General features: G+C 40.9%; 1 protein-coding gene across 2 annotated transcripts in view; it reads left to right on the top strand.

Annotated features, from left to right (window-relative positions):
- The window catches only part of Syne1 (spectrin repeat containing nuclear envelope protein 1), a 453101-nt gene that overhangs the window by 211686 nt on the left and 226644 nt on the right, over positions 1 to 14771 (top strand). For both annotated transcript variants that reach the window (XM_035440411.1, XM_035440412.1), the window contains 4 exons: positions 3406 to 3762; positions 8834 to 8970; positions 9447 to 9624; positions 11877 to 12059. In XM_035440411.1, coding sequence (XP_035296302.1) covers positions 3406 to 3762; positions 8834 to 8970; positions 9447 to 9624; positions 11877 to 12059 — 855 coding nt within the window. The remainder of the gene's footprint in view (positions 1 to 3405; positions 3763 to 8833; positions 8971 to 9446; positions 9625 to 11876; positions 12060 to 14771) is intronic.

The following is a 14771-nucleotide window of genomic DNA, read 5'->3' as shown; positions in this document are numbered from 1 at the left end:
TTCCTGAGTTTGGTTGGCTGGTTATTGCTCCATACATCAGCAACTCTAAACATAAACAAGATTTAAGAAAATAATCGGAAGGGATTTTGTTCCTCTTATGAGCAAAATTTGGCCTTGTCTGGATGTGTTTCTATATGCAAATGTATTTACTGCTGTAGTGTGAGAGACTAAGAAATACATGCCACCCTGTTGGCCTGACAAAACCTGTGTAACCAGAGCTTAAGAAGTTTTTTAAATGTTCACCTCTGAAGCCAGAGGGCCTTCTGCCGAATCTTTCATATCCCGACTTTCTATATGGTTTTGGAAAAATTACTTTTGTCAATGTCCTCAAGTCTCATTAGAAATTATTATTATTATTTATTACTTATTATAAACTGTAGTTTTCTGATTCAGCTCTAAAAGGCTGTTTGGAGGACTAAGTTACATCACTCATATAAAATACTTAGCACCAGAAGGCAAGTAAAAAAAATTTTTAAAAAGATTAAAAAAAATACTTAGTACCATGCCTAGGATGGAGTGTACTCAATAAGAAAGCCCAATGGGTTTGGGAAAGGGAGGGATTGACCCGAAATGGAATGCCAAGATGAAAGAGTCGAGAGTGAGCCAGGTATGGTGGAATACACTTATCAGGTGCACACTTAATAGGAGAGGCAAGAGGACTCTCACAGGTTCAATACCACCCTGGTCTACACAGCAAGTTATGGACCAGTAAGGGATATGTAGTAAGACCCTGTGTCAAAAGAAATTAAACAAATGAATAAAAATAAATAATCAAACATACAAATAAACAAGTAAAATAGTCAGGGGTAAAAGTTAAGCCTTTACCCTAAGTTAATGGAGACCTTATCTAAGGAAAATGGGTGTGTGTGGAGGCTGTTGTGAGGGGGAGATGGATGTTCAATGATGAACAGATGAAACTTGCACCACCAGGTGGGTGTAAAATCCAGGACTTGGTGAATCCTCATCCTTCTTTCAGGTTAGGAAGCTCCTTTGAAGAGATGATGTCATCAATTAATACCACACAGTCTAGTTGACATCCCAGGGCAGGAAGGATCAATGGCAGATCCAGCAAATAGAATAGGGACACAAATCCAAAGCCCAGGTGTACCTAAGATTTAAATGAGTTTTGAAAGACAGAGGACAAGGGAAGAAGAAATTCATGGTCACTACCATAGAGGCTGAAGATCACTTTCTGGGCTTGACAGCTGAGCTCTTTGGCAAGCCTGACAGCTGTTTCTACAGCAGGGGGAAGTGATGAGCCAAGCAGGTTGCATGGGTTTAGGAAGGAATGGCAGGTAAGGAAGAGAAGACAGCAAAGATGGATCAATTTTTTGAAAAGCTAATTTGAAAAACCTATAAGGAGGTAAAGAAAGTACCCTCCTGCCCTTCCATGCTGTGACCACCCCCAACCCACAGAAGCAACCACTCAGAAGCACAATGTCTCCGTGTGTGTGTGTGTGTGTGTGTGTGTGTGTGTGTGTGTGTGTGTGTAATCAAGGCAAGAAATTTTATGCAAAATCTAATTTAAAGCGCTGCAATTATAATGTTCTTGTTGAAGACCTGGATTGGGACTGAGGAGTTGTCTCCATGTGTAAGAACACCTGCTCTTAAGCATGAGGACTTGGTTTGAATTCTTAGCACTCATGTAAATATCCAGGCATGGCTGTGTGCCTGTAACCACAACACTGCCGAATGGAGACAAGTGGTTGCTAGTCAGCCTATCCAAAATGAGCAACTTCTAGCTCAGTAAGATATCCTATCTCAAGAAAGTAAGGCAGAGAGAGATGGAGAAAGACTCCTGATGCCCCATTCTGATCTCATAAGCCACACACACCCATATACTAGTGTGCATAGCACATGCACATGTATACACTCACACAAAGATCGTCTATGTGAATGAAATTAGGGTTAGCAAGCGTGGGCTATTTTCACACCCACTGCAACTGAGATAGTGAATATGAGGGTATTTGAGGAAACTGACTTTTGAACATAGAGACTCTTTGAATTCCAAATGTGAAAATGCTCAAAAGGTTGAATATTGTGTTCTAAAGCATTCTTGTTTTAATACAACACTTTCTAAGTGATAGTTTTTCTTTGTTTAGCCACTAACCACTCTATGTACTATAAACTGAGATGTCTTTTAGAATCCTGGGGCCAAGAAAGGCCGACTACACACACACAGACACACACAGACACACACAGACACACACACACACACACACACACACACACACAAAGTGCTGTGTGTAAGAACACATTTACACATGTGTGATTGTGCTTTTGATCACCATATAACCAGACATTGTAAATGATCCACACCAAAGTGTGCCTCTATTGTTTGTACATGTGAGAAGACAGATTAACTTCAGGCTAATGAAATGAAATGCAAGGTATGTTATGTAGACTAGTTAAATACCCTTTCTGCTTCACACATCTATAACACATGTATGATACTCAATGCCTTGGTTTTCTGTTGCTAACTTGTAATTGGTCTTGTTCATTATTTCTCCTCCTCTTCTTGTTTTTGTCTCTAATAATCACCTTTGGTGCTACTTAACCCAGGAGTGAAGACATAATTTTGCATTAACACTGACAACATCTAACTATAGCATTACATGTTACACATATGTATGCACCAGATGACACTTCAGCAAGAGAAATGTCATCAGAAGAATTTGTTTGCAAGAGGAAATGCCACGACTTACCTACTTCACAATGAGTATTCTAATTACATCCTAAAGCCCATTCTCTGTATGAACTTCAAGACTAAGCATGGTATCTGAATTGTCAAATTTCTAGTGAGGTTTCTTTTTCTGGGGGAAAAATGATCATAATAAACAAACCCAGACTGGAGTTTGCTTAAAACTTTTAATTAAGTTGGTCTGTGAATTATTAATTTCAGTGACCATAAAAATATCTCTTTAGGTACAGAAATATCTGAAATTGAGGTGGGCTCATTCTTTTCTTGCTGTAGGTCAGCCTGACTCCCAGCAGGAAGAAATACGATTTAAGCAACCCTTCAAACAGGATGCAATTCCCTTGTTCATTCACGTCAAGGGACATAAGGCTTTCTGGGATTCTTTTTAGTCTATAGGAGCTGACCACCACAAATGAAAATCTATATCCCTACCACACTTCCATGTATCTAAATACTGCCTATTATTTAGGCAGTCCGACCTGTGAGAACACTGAAACATCCTGAGTGATTTTGCAATAAGTTGGGCACTCATGATACTGATTGCTGCTAATAGAACATGGGCGATTGTAGATTCAACAACTCTCATCCCTTTTGCACATTTGCCCAAACTTCATAGCAGGACAGAGTCCCATTCTGCACACATTCAAAAACTGGCAGCCCAAGTGACTAACGGCCTTCTTGGTTTCCATGACGATATTCCATTACAGGAGCTGATAGATTCCAGAGAGATCGGTGCAGGCCGCCTAAGCAGAGTGGAGTCGCTGGCCCCGGCAGTGAAACAGAACACAGCTGCCAGTGGGTGTGAGCTTCTGAACTCAGAGATGCAGGCCCTGCGCGCCGACTGGAGGCAGTGGGAAGATAGCCTGTTTCAAGCACAGAGCAGCCTGGAGAACCTGGTCAGCGAAATGGCCCTCTCAGAACAGGAATTCTCTGGCCAGGTAGCCCAACTTGAGCAAGCCCTAGAACAGTTCAGTACTCTTTTGAAAACCTGGGCCCAGCAGCTTGCCCTCCTGGAAGGCAAGAACACTGATGAGGAGATAGTGGAATGCTGGCACAAAGAACAAGTAAGTTGGTCGTTGCCTTCCTGTTTACTACGGGGGTGGATAAGCTAAACATTTCCTTGGTTCTTGCGGTTGCTTTTTAAAAAAATAAGAAAAAAGAAAAAAAAATGAGTCCCTGTCCTAACTAAGAGCATGCAGCATTCAGAGGCAGAAAAAAGTATTTAATATATTTGCAATGTATGAACTTTTTTCCTTCTCCTAGAAATCAAACTTTGGTAAAAGTTAACATACATGGGAGGTGCTGTTATATCCTGTATACAACATTATTTCTGGTGGAGATTCTTTACTTTCTTTCTGATGGTGTAAGAGTTTGCAATACTGTATTCAGTCACTCAGCCTGGAAAATGGCCTGTGGGCAGAGGCATAAATAGACAGAGAGTCATAGCTGCTTTCTTGCCAGTTAACTCTTTCAAACAATTAGGCGATTAAATTTATAGCTTAGAAAGACACATTTGAAAATTCACTGAAGCACAACTAATAGTTTTCACTGTCTGTTTTTCCTCTTCCCTGGTTTTGACAGCTGAACTTGAATTGGCTTGTTAATACACATTAACACTTATAGTTGCCTTCCAGGCTATTTTTATTTATTTATTTTTTAGCCACTACCTCTTTTAGAATGCGAGACAGGGGAGCAGAAAGTGGAGAATGAACTTAGGTTTAACAATCTCTGCCTTCTTCGAGTCCTCTTGGGTGCCTTGGCAATCCTCTCAATATTTGCTGCTTTATAATACTCGGGATCACGGCTGTCCTTAAAAGGAAGTTTAGTGAGGTAACTGCCTCTGCTTCTATTTATGTTATAATCATTTCAAAATAGCTCTGGCCCATTAGGCAGTCAGGGAGTATTTCCAGCGCCCGTCTTGTTTAAGTCAACTTTTGGGGGCAGGCATGGTACACTATGAAATAAAAGTTCATAACTAGCTGGGCACTATTTTACTGAGAACGCTTTTTGGCTGTTTTGGTTGTTTTCTTAATGCCCCCTCAGCCTTTAGGTTCTTTGCCAGAATCATATTACGCAGGGCAGGGACAAAAGGAGAGGCTGGAGACTGTTTCATGGAGTCTGATGATGATGATAATGATGATGATGATGATGATGATGATGGTGATGATGAAACAGTGTTTTAACTCTTTTTTTGCTTCCCTTTCCATTCTAATAATTTGAGGGAATAGAATTTTAAAGAAATGTCTGGTTGTAGCTTCCTTTCCTCAACAGTCATCTCCTGTGTCGAGGCTGTTATTGGATAATAGACAAGGGCTATCAGGATACACGTGCTGATGCAATCAGAAATATGGATTTTTCAATTGTGCTGAGTCCAGGATGAAAGTAGTCCCTGCTGTCACATCTATGTTTGACACTAGGGCTATAGATTCTGGGGGAATAGGACATTGCCTCTTACCACATTCATCTAAAGAGGACAAGAGTCAATTGTCTAATGATGCAATTTTATCTAAAATTTAAGATAGCACTTCAAACTCCATGAGTATGTGGCAAAATGTTTATGAAAAAGATGGAGTTGGACTCCACCAGCAACATTTTGCTTTCAGGAAGGTCTCCTGACTGCTGTCAATCATAGTGAACACTATAGGCCATTTAAGTGTTTGTCTTATGTCATCAGGATATCCCTTTAAGGTTTGTGGTCTATTAACTTTATAATCCAACACTGCACACCTCCTGTAGATTGTATTTATAAAATTCCCCTTCAAACCAACAGGTTGTTAGTTTGGAAATGTAGCTATTCCTTTAAGCAGGACAAAGAAAAGAATGTCTTCAGAGATTGATGGGACCAAAAGCATACCAGCCAATGTAGTATTCATGAGATTTGGGCTCTACTAAAATCTGGACTTAAGAGGAAGCCATTGAAGATTTAATTTTCATTTATGTGTATGTGTGTATGCATGAATGTATGCACATATATGTACAGGTACCCATGGAATACAGAAGAGGGTGTCAGATCACTTACAGCTGGAATTATCAGTAGTTATGAGTCCCTCAATGAGGGTGTTGGGAACCCAACTCAGACCCCATGAGAAACTCAAAATCTCTCTTAACCACTGAACCATCTCTTGCAGTCCCATGAATGTATTTTTTTTTTAATGTAAGGTTTGTCTGAAAAGATTTTCATTTTTAATGTCACCTCATTTATAATTGGCCTACTTAAATCTCATTTTTAATATTTTGGTAGATAATTACATTTTCTGTAGTTCTCATGATATTTCCTTTTAAAATATTCAGAATGGTAAGGGAAAAAAAACGACCATTTCTGGGTTAGTGTTTAGAATTTCAGAGGGAAACTCTATGGTTGCTTTTGTGAGTTTCCTAAATAAAAATGTTTCTTCTGTGGCTTGCTGTGAGACCCTGGATTCTTCCATGGCTTGCTGTGAGACCCTGGCTCCCATCCCTAGCACAAGAAAGGAAAGGAAGAGAATAAAAGGAAATGAAAGGGAAGGGAAAGGAAAGAGAAAAGCCAATTCATGTTTTAGAACCTCTCTCTGTTCCGACACTGAGCTGCTTTCCATGGGCATTCCAAGAACCCCGCCCCTGCCTTCAAGATCATAATCTGTGTGGACACAGAAGTCTGAAACAAGTAGAGACAGTCCTTATGACAAATGCCCCAGACATGCTGTACATCTGTCCTAGTTAGGGCTCCAATTGCTGTGATAAAACAATGACCAAAACAACTGGGGCGTGGAAGGGTTTTATTTCTGTTTACAACTCTCAGGCTACACTCCATCACTGAGGGAAGTAAGGGCAGGAGCTTGTGGAGGGGTGCTACTTTATTGGATTGCTCTTCATCCATTGCTGAGCCTGCTTCCTTCTAGCACCCAGAACCACCTTCCCAGAAATGGTATGTTCCACCAGTGAGCTGGGCTGACCCACATCAATCATCAATTAGAAAGAAATGCACTACAGGCTTGCCCACAGGCCATCCTTGTGGGGATACTGTGTCAACTGAGGTTCTCTTCCCAAATGATTCTAGCTTGTGTTTCATTGACATAAATATGCCAGCACAGCATCGTCAGATAAGCATCCCTGGGAAGATGAAGGACCACAGAGAATCCCTTTAGGAACCAGTGGTAGAGCAGAAGGGGTGGGGGGTAATTATAACTGGATCAGATAGGGGAATAACACCAAAGAAGGAGAAATGCAGGAAAGGAGGGTAGAGAATAGAAGTCACTTAAGAGCCCCGTGCCATCCCAGGAAATTTCAGTATGTAAATGGGGACCAGGAGAAAGAACGTGAGCAGGCAAGGAGGCACGTGGTTAAAAGAGAGAGGTATGACTTGGGATAGATTAAGCTTGGGTGTCTCTGCATGCAGTGAGAGGGGGACAAATGAGCGTGCCATATGACTTTTCCTAGGGACACGTGAGCAGACATTTCACTCACTCCAAATACATTACAGATGACACACTGATGAAAGAATTCAACCAAAGTGTGGCTTGGTGACCCAGTGAGTACTGTAGGGCTCCTAACAAAAGCATGGATACCTCAGAAGCAGCTGTACCATTGAAAACCTCACCGTAGCATGGGGGACAACTCATGAAAGCTGGTGTCTGCTCCCCTTGTAGGCAGCGCCATTGGAAAACATCTCCCTCCCCCAACACTCAGTCACTGCTTGTACCTTAGGGATGGGACTTGAGATTCCTGTCACTTTCAGCATTTCCCAAGTCATGGAAATTTCACAACCTCCCTGAATCTTGTTTAGTGGGGTTTCTGTGTCTTCTGAGGCTTCCCCTCCCTCCAGGAAGGGAAGTTTTAGTTCAGAGAGAATAACTACATACCACAGCATGATGCTAACTCTTCTGATTGACAGAAGCCAGAGGATCGTGATGTCATTTGTAGTACGAAAACACAACAGAGACTTGGCATGTTGATGAGGTCTGTGGGCCATCTCTCCATAGATACCACTGAGAACAGCAATAGTAGAGGTCATAGCTACTTGAGTAGTCTTTTATCTATCCGTCCTTCCTCCACAGCTTAAACTCTCTCTCTCTCTCTCTCTCTCTCTCTCTCTCTCTCTCTCTCTCTCACTCTCTCTCTCTCTCTCTGTGTGTGTGTGTGTGTGTAAGAGAGAGAGAATGAGTGTATGAATATGTGTACAATCATGCATATGTGTGTTTGCACACCTGTGTATGTGCATGTGTGTACATGTGTGCTTGTGTGTATGCATTTTTATAAAAATCATTTTGTTCTGGTGACACTATTGATACAGTTCCATTATATATTTGGCTATTATTCCCCTTCTAATTTTACAAAGTAAGCATTGAACAGTGTGGCAGGCATTGTGCAAAGGACTTGGCCACTCACAATCTCTTTTGTCCCTTGGCATTAATCATATAAGAGGGATGTTCTAATTGCAAAGCCCAGTTGACCATGGCTTTGATTTCAAAATTATGCTCTTAAATGATAGGGTTTCATTTTGGATTAATCACTAGTACCGTGATTATCTGTGTATTGCTCATCAGTTAAGTTATGAGCACTTCAAGAAGAATAATGATACCTTTATTCATGGGGTAGTGGGGTGTCCTCGAATGTCATACTGGACATTAGTGAAGATTTGATGACTACATGAAAGAAGTCATGAGGTATGTGAACCTGAAGGTAAATAAGACCTGTGGGTTATAAAAAGTTGTTAACATCAGTGTTCACTAGAAATATTACAGAAAATCAATTGGGGCACATATTGAAAGTACAAAATACATGTTGCTTTTCATTAATCATTCAATATCTTAAATGATAGACACTATCCAAACAGTCTAGTTGGACCAACTACTAAACAATGTAGGGTATTTTCTCTTTGTTCTTACGTTAAGTCATTGACGATTCAATCATTTAACTACTTTATACTTGATACATGAGTGTCTCTCCATAACTCGAAGTAGATACAGATGACCCACATACCATCAAAGGCTATAAAAAAAAAAAATCCTGAAAGTAGACCTCGTTTCATTACTGAGTTCACTGCATTGGTTTGTCCCTCACTAATAACTCACTATGTATGCAATGTAGAGTGTGAAGACATGGAAGTCACCCAGTTCAGTGCTTGTCTTTTTTTTTTTTTTTTTTTTTTTCTATTAGGAGATCCTGGATGCTCTACAAAAGGCAGAGCCTATGACGGAGGAGCTCAAGTCTCAGTTGAATGAACTCTGCAGGTTTTCCAGGGATCTGAGTCCATACAGTGGAAAAGTCTCAGGTTTAATTAAAGAATATAACTGGTGAGCATGAACCCGTCCAACTGTTCACAGTAATTTCATTTGTATTTCCTCTGAGACAGACTCTCAGTATATAGGAAGATGCCCCTGCTTCAGTCTCAGTTGTGGGTAGGATTCCAGGGAGGATAAACAAACAAACAAATAAATAAATAACCTGGCTTCAAAATATTTTTATGCAAAGAAGGAGCTAGATTGAGCATGGAGTGGTCATCTGTGATTCTAGCTTCTGAGGAGGCTTGTGTGGAGGGCTACCTAAGCTCATAGATGGAGAACATAGTGACAAAGTGAGACCCAGTACAAAAGAATTAAAGGGACTAGAACGTTTTTTATAGTATGATTTCAGTGATATCAATTAAAATGAAATATAGTACCTAAGTAGGTAAATGCACATTTCTAAGAACAGTGGACTCTACTAGGCATCACTTGACTCAGCGTCTTCACTTTTCTTCCATCATCAAACTTGCAAATTACCCTTTCAGTCTCTGTTTGCAAGCATCCAAGGGCTGCCAGAATAAAGAACAAATTTTGCAACAAAGATTTCAGAAGGCCTTCAGGGGCTTCCAGCAGTGGTTGGTTAATGCAAAAATCACCACAGCCAAGTGTTTTGATCTACCTCAGAATCTCAGTGAAGTCTCTGCAAGTCTTCAGAAAATCCAGGTAAGCACTCTGCTGACAGCGCCCACAGTAATGCTGAGTTAGACTAATACGTGACTCCGGGTTTTCATCTACGTGCCTTGCAGATTAAAGTTTAGCTGAAGAAATTTAAACTTCAGATAGACCCACCCTTGAAACAACTGAAAGGAAGACATAACTTTATGTTATTTTATGTTTTAATAAAGGCCTGGAAAATAATGAGTTCCTTGTGTGTACTAACTCTGCACCTGAGCACTCTGGGGCTATTTTTCATTTAATTTTCATCCCAATGACAAGTGTATAATATTATTGCTCTCAGCATGCCCATGGGATAAAGGTGTCTCAATGAGGTCAGAAGGCTGTGTCTGAGGCAGCCAGAGCTGCACCCACATGTGGTGTTTGCTTGTTTGCTTGCTTTTATTTTAGTATTTCCCTTACCTAACTACAGCTCTGCAGTGCCATTTCAGCAGCCACCTTGACCCTCAACATTTTTAGACACTGTAGTGAATTTGTTTTTCATAGATGTGTCACCTATAGCTGGTTGTTTTTTATACTAGCAATCTTGGGCCAGTGCTTGGGGAATTTGAATTTCTTGCAGGAAAACATATGAATACAGTCAACTATGAATAAGGAAAGGTTCATCCGAGAACTTTGTCTATTGGACACAGGCTCTGAGATGAGGGTGTCTCTATCTACCTAGTTCACTCTTTTGAACCTTGGTTCATGATGTAACAAGATAGATTTTGTTTGGGAATGTGCTGCATTTCAAATTCCTCCGACTTCACTCCAGGCCCGGGAGTAGAGGTGGAAACATTCAACCACCAGTTTATTTGTGGTTATGAAACCCAGTTCTGTTTTTGACAACAGCATTTTGTCTGACTCTTAGCCTAGTTACTTGTGTGAAGGAGCCATCTGTCAAAAGAGATGTCTTGATGCAGCCCTGTGCTCGTCCATTCTGCATGACTATGTAGCCTACTTTACAAAGTAAACAAGTTGATTTACTTGTTTCCATCCTAAAGGCTGAAGGAAAGATTCTGATATCAGTTTGTCTCTGATGCTATGATTCTACCATGGCATATGGAACTGCCAGCAGGAGGACAGGGCCACATCAGACAGGAAGCAACTGATGCTAGAAGTGGCCAGTTTGTTTTCTTAGAATTTTCTTCAGATCACCAAAGATTTGAGTTCCAACCCTGGAACCCCACATGGAGGAAAAAGAGAACCAGTTCCTGGAAGTTGTCCTTTGACCTCCACACACTTGCCACAACACAATACACATGCAAGCACAATAAATAAGTAAATAAATACATTTATTTATTTTTGGTATCTCAAGATCTTGGCTCTAACTGCATCAGGACCTCCCATCAGGTCCCTCCTTTTAAGAACACCACACTACAGACCAAGATTTCAACACATAAGTCACCCCTGAAAACTAATCAAAGTCCAAAGCATAGAATCTCTATGCTTATGTTTCTTAGCAGTAAAAAAAAATAACTTTTAGCTGCTTATTCGTTTTGTTTCTTTCTCTAATGTTTGCGAATAATAACAGGCATCGACTCTAACATGTAGAGTATAAGAGGCAAACTAACCTCTGGAAAAACCCAGATGTTGAGAAAGCTACAAAGAGTGGCCACACCTCATGTTGCTGTTATGTCATGAACTTGTGCTTCATAAGAACAACCCTATAAAATGTCCTTAACTATATTTTATAAAGTACTAACAACAATGTCCGCTACTTCATTTGACAGCATATACTTTGTGGAATCTACCCTGTCCCCGCCATTGGAAGCTTTCCTGTGGTCTTCTAATAGGGATAGTTGTTCTGTTGAAGTAATTTGATTTTATCATACAGGCACTATAAGTCATGTACCTGCTTGTGTCTATTCTCACTTCAGCAGCTAGGATTCTCAGAGCCAAAGATATCATGCAGCTCTACCAATTATGCATGTAGCATTTATTTTTCTAAACTAAACTTAGCCAGAGATTATTTTATACCAGTTATTTCTCTTGGTCCTCATTACTTCTCCTGTTTATTTTTTAACAAGTTGATAACAGTTCATAAAAATACGTCTCAATGTTTTGCAGTCAATTGAGAATTTATATTAGGAAACAAAATATTTCACAACTGGATTGCTGAAGGAAAACCTGGGTCACTTAACTTAGGCAATAAAATAGTCGTTTGTTTTCCTTGATTTCACTGAGACACACAGGGGAAAAGCAAGGAATGTTAAAGCATGGCATGTCTTAAGGTACCAAATTTTCTATTTTTCTTATAGGAGTTTATGTCAGAAAGTGAAAATGGGCAGCATAAGCTAAACATGATGCTGTCCAAAGGGGAGCTACTGAGCTCCCTCCTCACCAAAGAGAAAGCAGAAGGTATTCAGGCCAAAGTTGTTGCTGCAAAAGAAGATTGGAAAAGCTTTCATGCAAATCTCCACCAGAAGGAATCTGCCTTAGAGGTACACCATAGCCCCACCCCCCACCTCCACCCCTCAAGCATGCTCTGTGTGATGTTTGGTTGTGGTGACAGGTAAAATGGTTCCCATGTACCACAGGATTTCCAAACGTTCTGGTCATCCCATTTTGCATAAGAACAAGCAGCCAAACGAAGATGGGCTCAATGCTGAAGTGTGAGTAGCCCTGAAGGATTAGATACCTTCTGAACAAGGGCTATTGTCACAGACTCATCCATGCGTCCCCCTGCTCATCTGAGCATCACATTTAATCTTTCATTTGAAATGCTGCAGTTTGGGCAATTGTTGCAGGAGAACGAACAGGGAAAGTCCTACAAGGCTACAAAATATTGACTCAGAGTTCATGCAGCTCACACTAGCATCAGGTTTGGGCTGTTGAGGATGAGGGAAGATAACATTCATGTGATTTCATTTCCTACAAAGCCAACTTACTAATCTGGTATCATAATTTCTTCCATGATGCAGACTTTCTTTTCTTCTGAGATCATTTATTCTTTGTATCAACTCATCTCTCAGATGTATGGAAGGTGTCTTTGAAAACATTTTCTGCCAGGATAGATCCTTATTTAGTGATGGGCACAATGGATACAAGATGGGAAGGAGATTGTAATAGGGAATTACCATCAAAACGAGGAAAGACACTCTCTCAGTTCTTCCTTAAGCTAAGAGCTTTGAGTTCTCCTTTGTAATCAGCCATTGTTCATGGCAAGCATCATCCACTGGACACAGTGGCAACCATGCAGTGCCTGGAAACTACCTGTGACTCTGTAAAAATCATTAGCTCAATGTGGCTTCCAAAGCAAGAGCTATACCGTGAAACTGGCTCTCATGCCAAGATCATCTTATTCAAATATCCCCCAAGAACAGGGGAGGCTAGGCATTTCCAGTTTTGTTAATCTGCCTTTCCTGCATAGCAGGTGTAACTCTTCTATTTGACCCAATCCCACCCACCCTCCTCTTTTCCTAATAGGAATAGACATGTAGTGTACATTTTGGGAATGGGAAAACATGGGGGAAGTAGAGGAGGGGAAAGTCTTTGCTTTGTCTCTGGAACTTCATTTTCTAGAAGGTAATTCCCATGAAGAAGGTGACTCTAAGGCAGGAATATTTGGGGTAAGGCATGGAGACATGGAGACTCATGATGCTACTGACTCTATTTTGAAAAGTCAAAGACAGTATCCAGAGACATGACATTTAAACTATACCTTGAAGGCCACGAGTCCTTCAAATTTCCCAAGACTGGCAGACGTTTCTCACAGACGGAGCTGAGTGCATGGGTCCAGGAAATTGTGAATGATGTTGAGAAGTGGAAGATGTTGAAAAATGTGGTGTAGACATGAAGTTTAGACAGAGAAACAATAGAGGTAAATGGAGATATAGGTTAGGACCACATAGTAAAATGTCTGTGTGTTGTGTGGTCTGAGCTTGAATATCAACCAGTTTCCCTCATAGGAACCCAAGACACAGTTTTCCCTAGGATGGATCCTATCATGTACCATTCCAGACACAGAGGGCAGAACTTGTTATATACAACAGCTACTTAGGGTGCTAGGACTCATTTTTTTCCTCAAGATTTCTTGAGATAGACTGAGTGAGGAATTTGCAGACCTTAAAGCTGGAGATAAACATGTCAACTTTCTGACCGTAGTGAAAGCAAGAGTGGGGAATCCTACATAGCCGGAAAGACAAAGGAAACTCATTATAGCAGTGCAGTTGAAAGGGAGGGTCTAAGTGGAAGAAAGAGTAATAGTGGGGATGATTCATCTCTAAAACCGAACAAGCAGGATTTGGCAGTTAGCTGTATGGGGTAGTGCCAAGCTGAAGTTTGAGTCTTCAGTTTCTCATCTGTAAGAAGGTGTGAATAAGGAGGCTATTAGCTGAAGTATATTCTTGGGGAATGAAATGATTTAATCAGGCTGATCCAGACTCGGTGTTGTGTGCCTGGAAAGTGGCCTGGGGCTAATGATCAGGAATGCTGTGGTTAACAGCAGCACGAGGGTCAGGAAAGGCACAGAACTGAAAAAAACATTGATAGTCAATGTTAATTTGTGCCTGGCACTTGTGGGGGATTATATCCACCAGTGCATTTAATTCTCAAAGCCATTATAGATCTGTGTCACTCAGATGAAGAAGTAAAGGAACCATGCATGGTGGTACAGAAAGACATGGAAGCAGGATGGTTAGGAGTTTGAAGCTAGCCTGGGCCACGCAGCAAACTCAAGGCCATCCTGGATTATATAGAGAGACCCTGTCAGTAAATAAGTGAATAAATAAATAATTTAAAGAAAGAAGAAAGTGGGGGAAGAAGGTAGATAGAGAAGGAATGGAGGAAAGGAAAGCAGGGCAGGCAGACAAAGGCACAAGACTGCCGAAAGTCTGCCAAATTCACACAGCAGGTAAGTGATGAAGAGGAGTCAAACCCAGCACTGTGCCCCCACAAACTCATAAATACAGTTACATTAACACAAGGTTTGAGAACGTAGCACACGGTTACTGTGCACTGAAGAAGCACCCAGCTTTCTGCTGTGCTCCCCGAGGTACTTGGAAACCCATGGGTTTGGGTCGTGGTCAGCTAGTTTGCCATGTTTAGCTGCTCCATGAAAACAGCAACAACAGAAAGATGAAAATGCCTTAAATTTACAAATGCAAGGATTAGTCTAGACTCTGGGGAGGTAACAGAGGATAAAACAGGACACG

This window comes from Cricetulus griseus, chromosome 2, assembly GCF_003668045.3.
Source record: "Cricetulus griseus strain 17A/GY chromosome 2, alternate assembly CriGri-PICRH-1.0, whole genome shotgun sequence".
Taxonomy (NCBI): domain Eukaryota; kingdom Metazoa; phylum Chordata; class Mammalia; order Rodentia; family Cricetidae; genus Cricetulus; species Cricetulus griseus.
The sequence above is the reverse complement of the archived record's forward strand: the minus strand, read 5'-3'. Positions and strand labels throughout refer to the sequence as shown.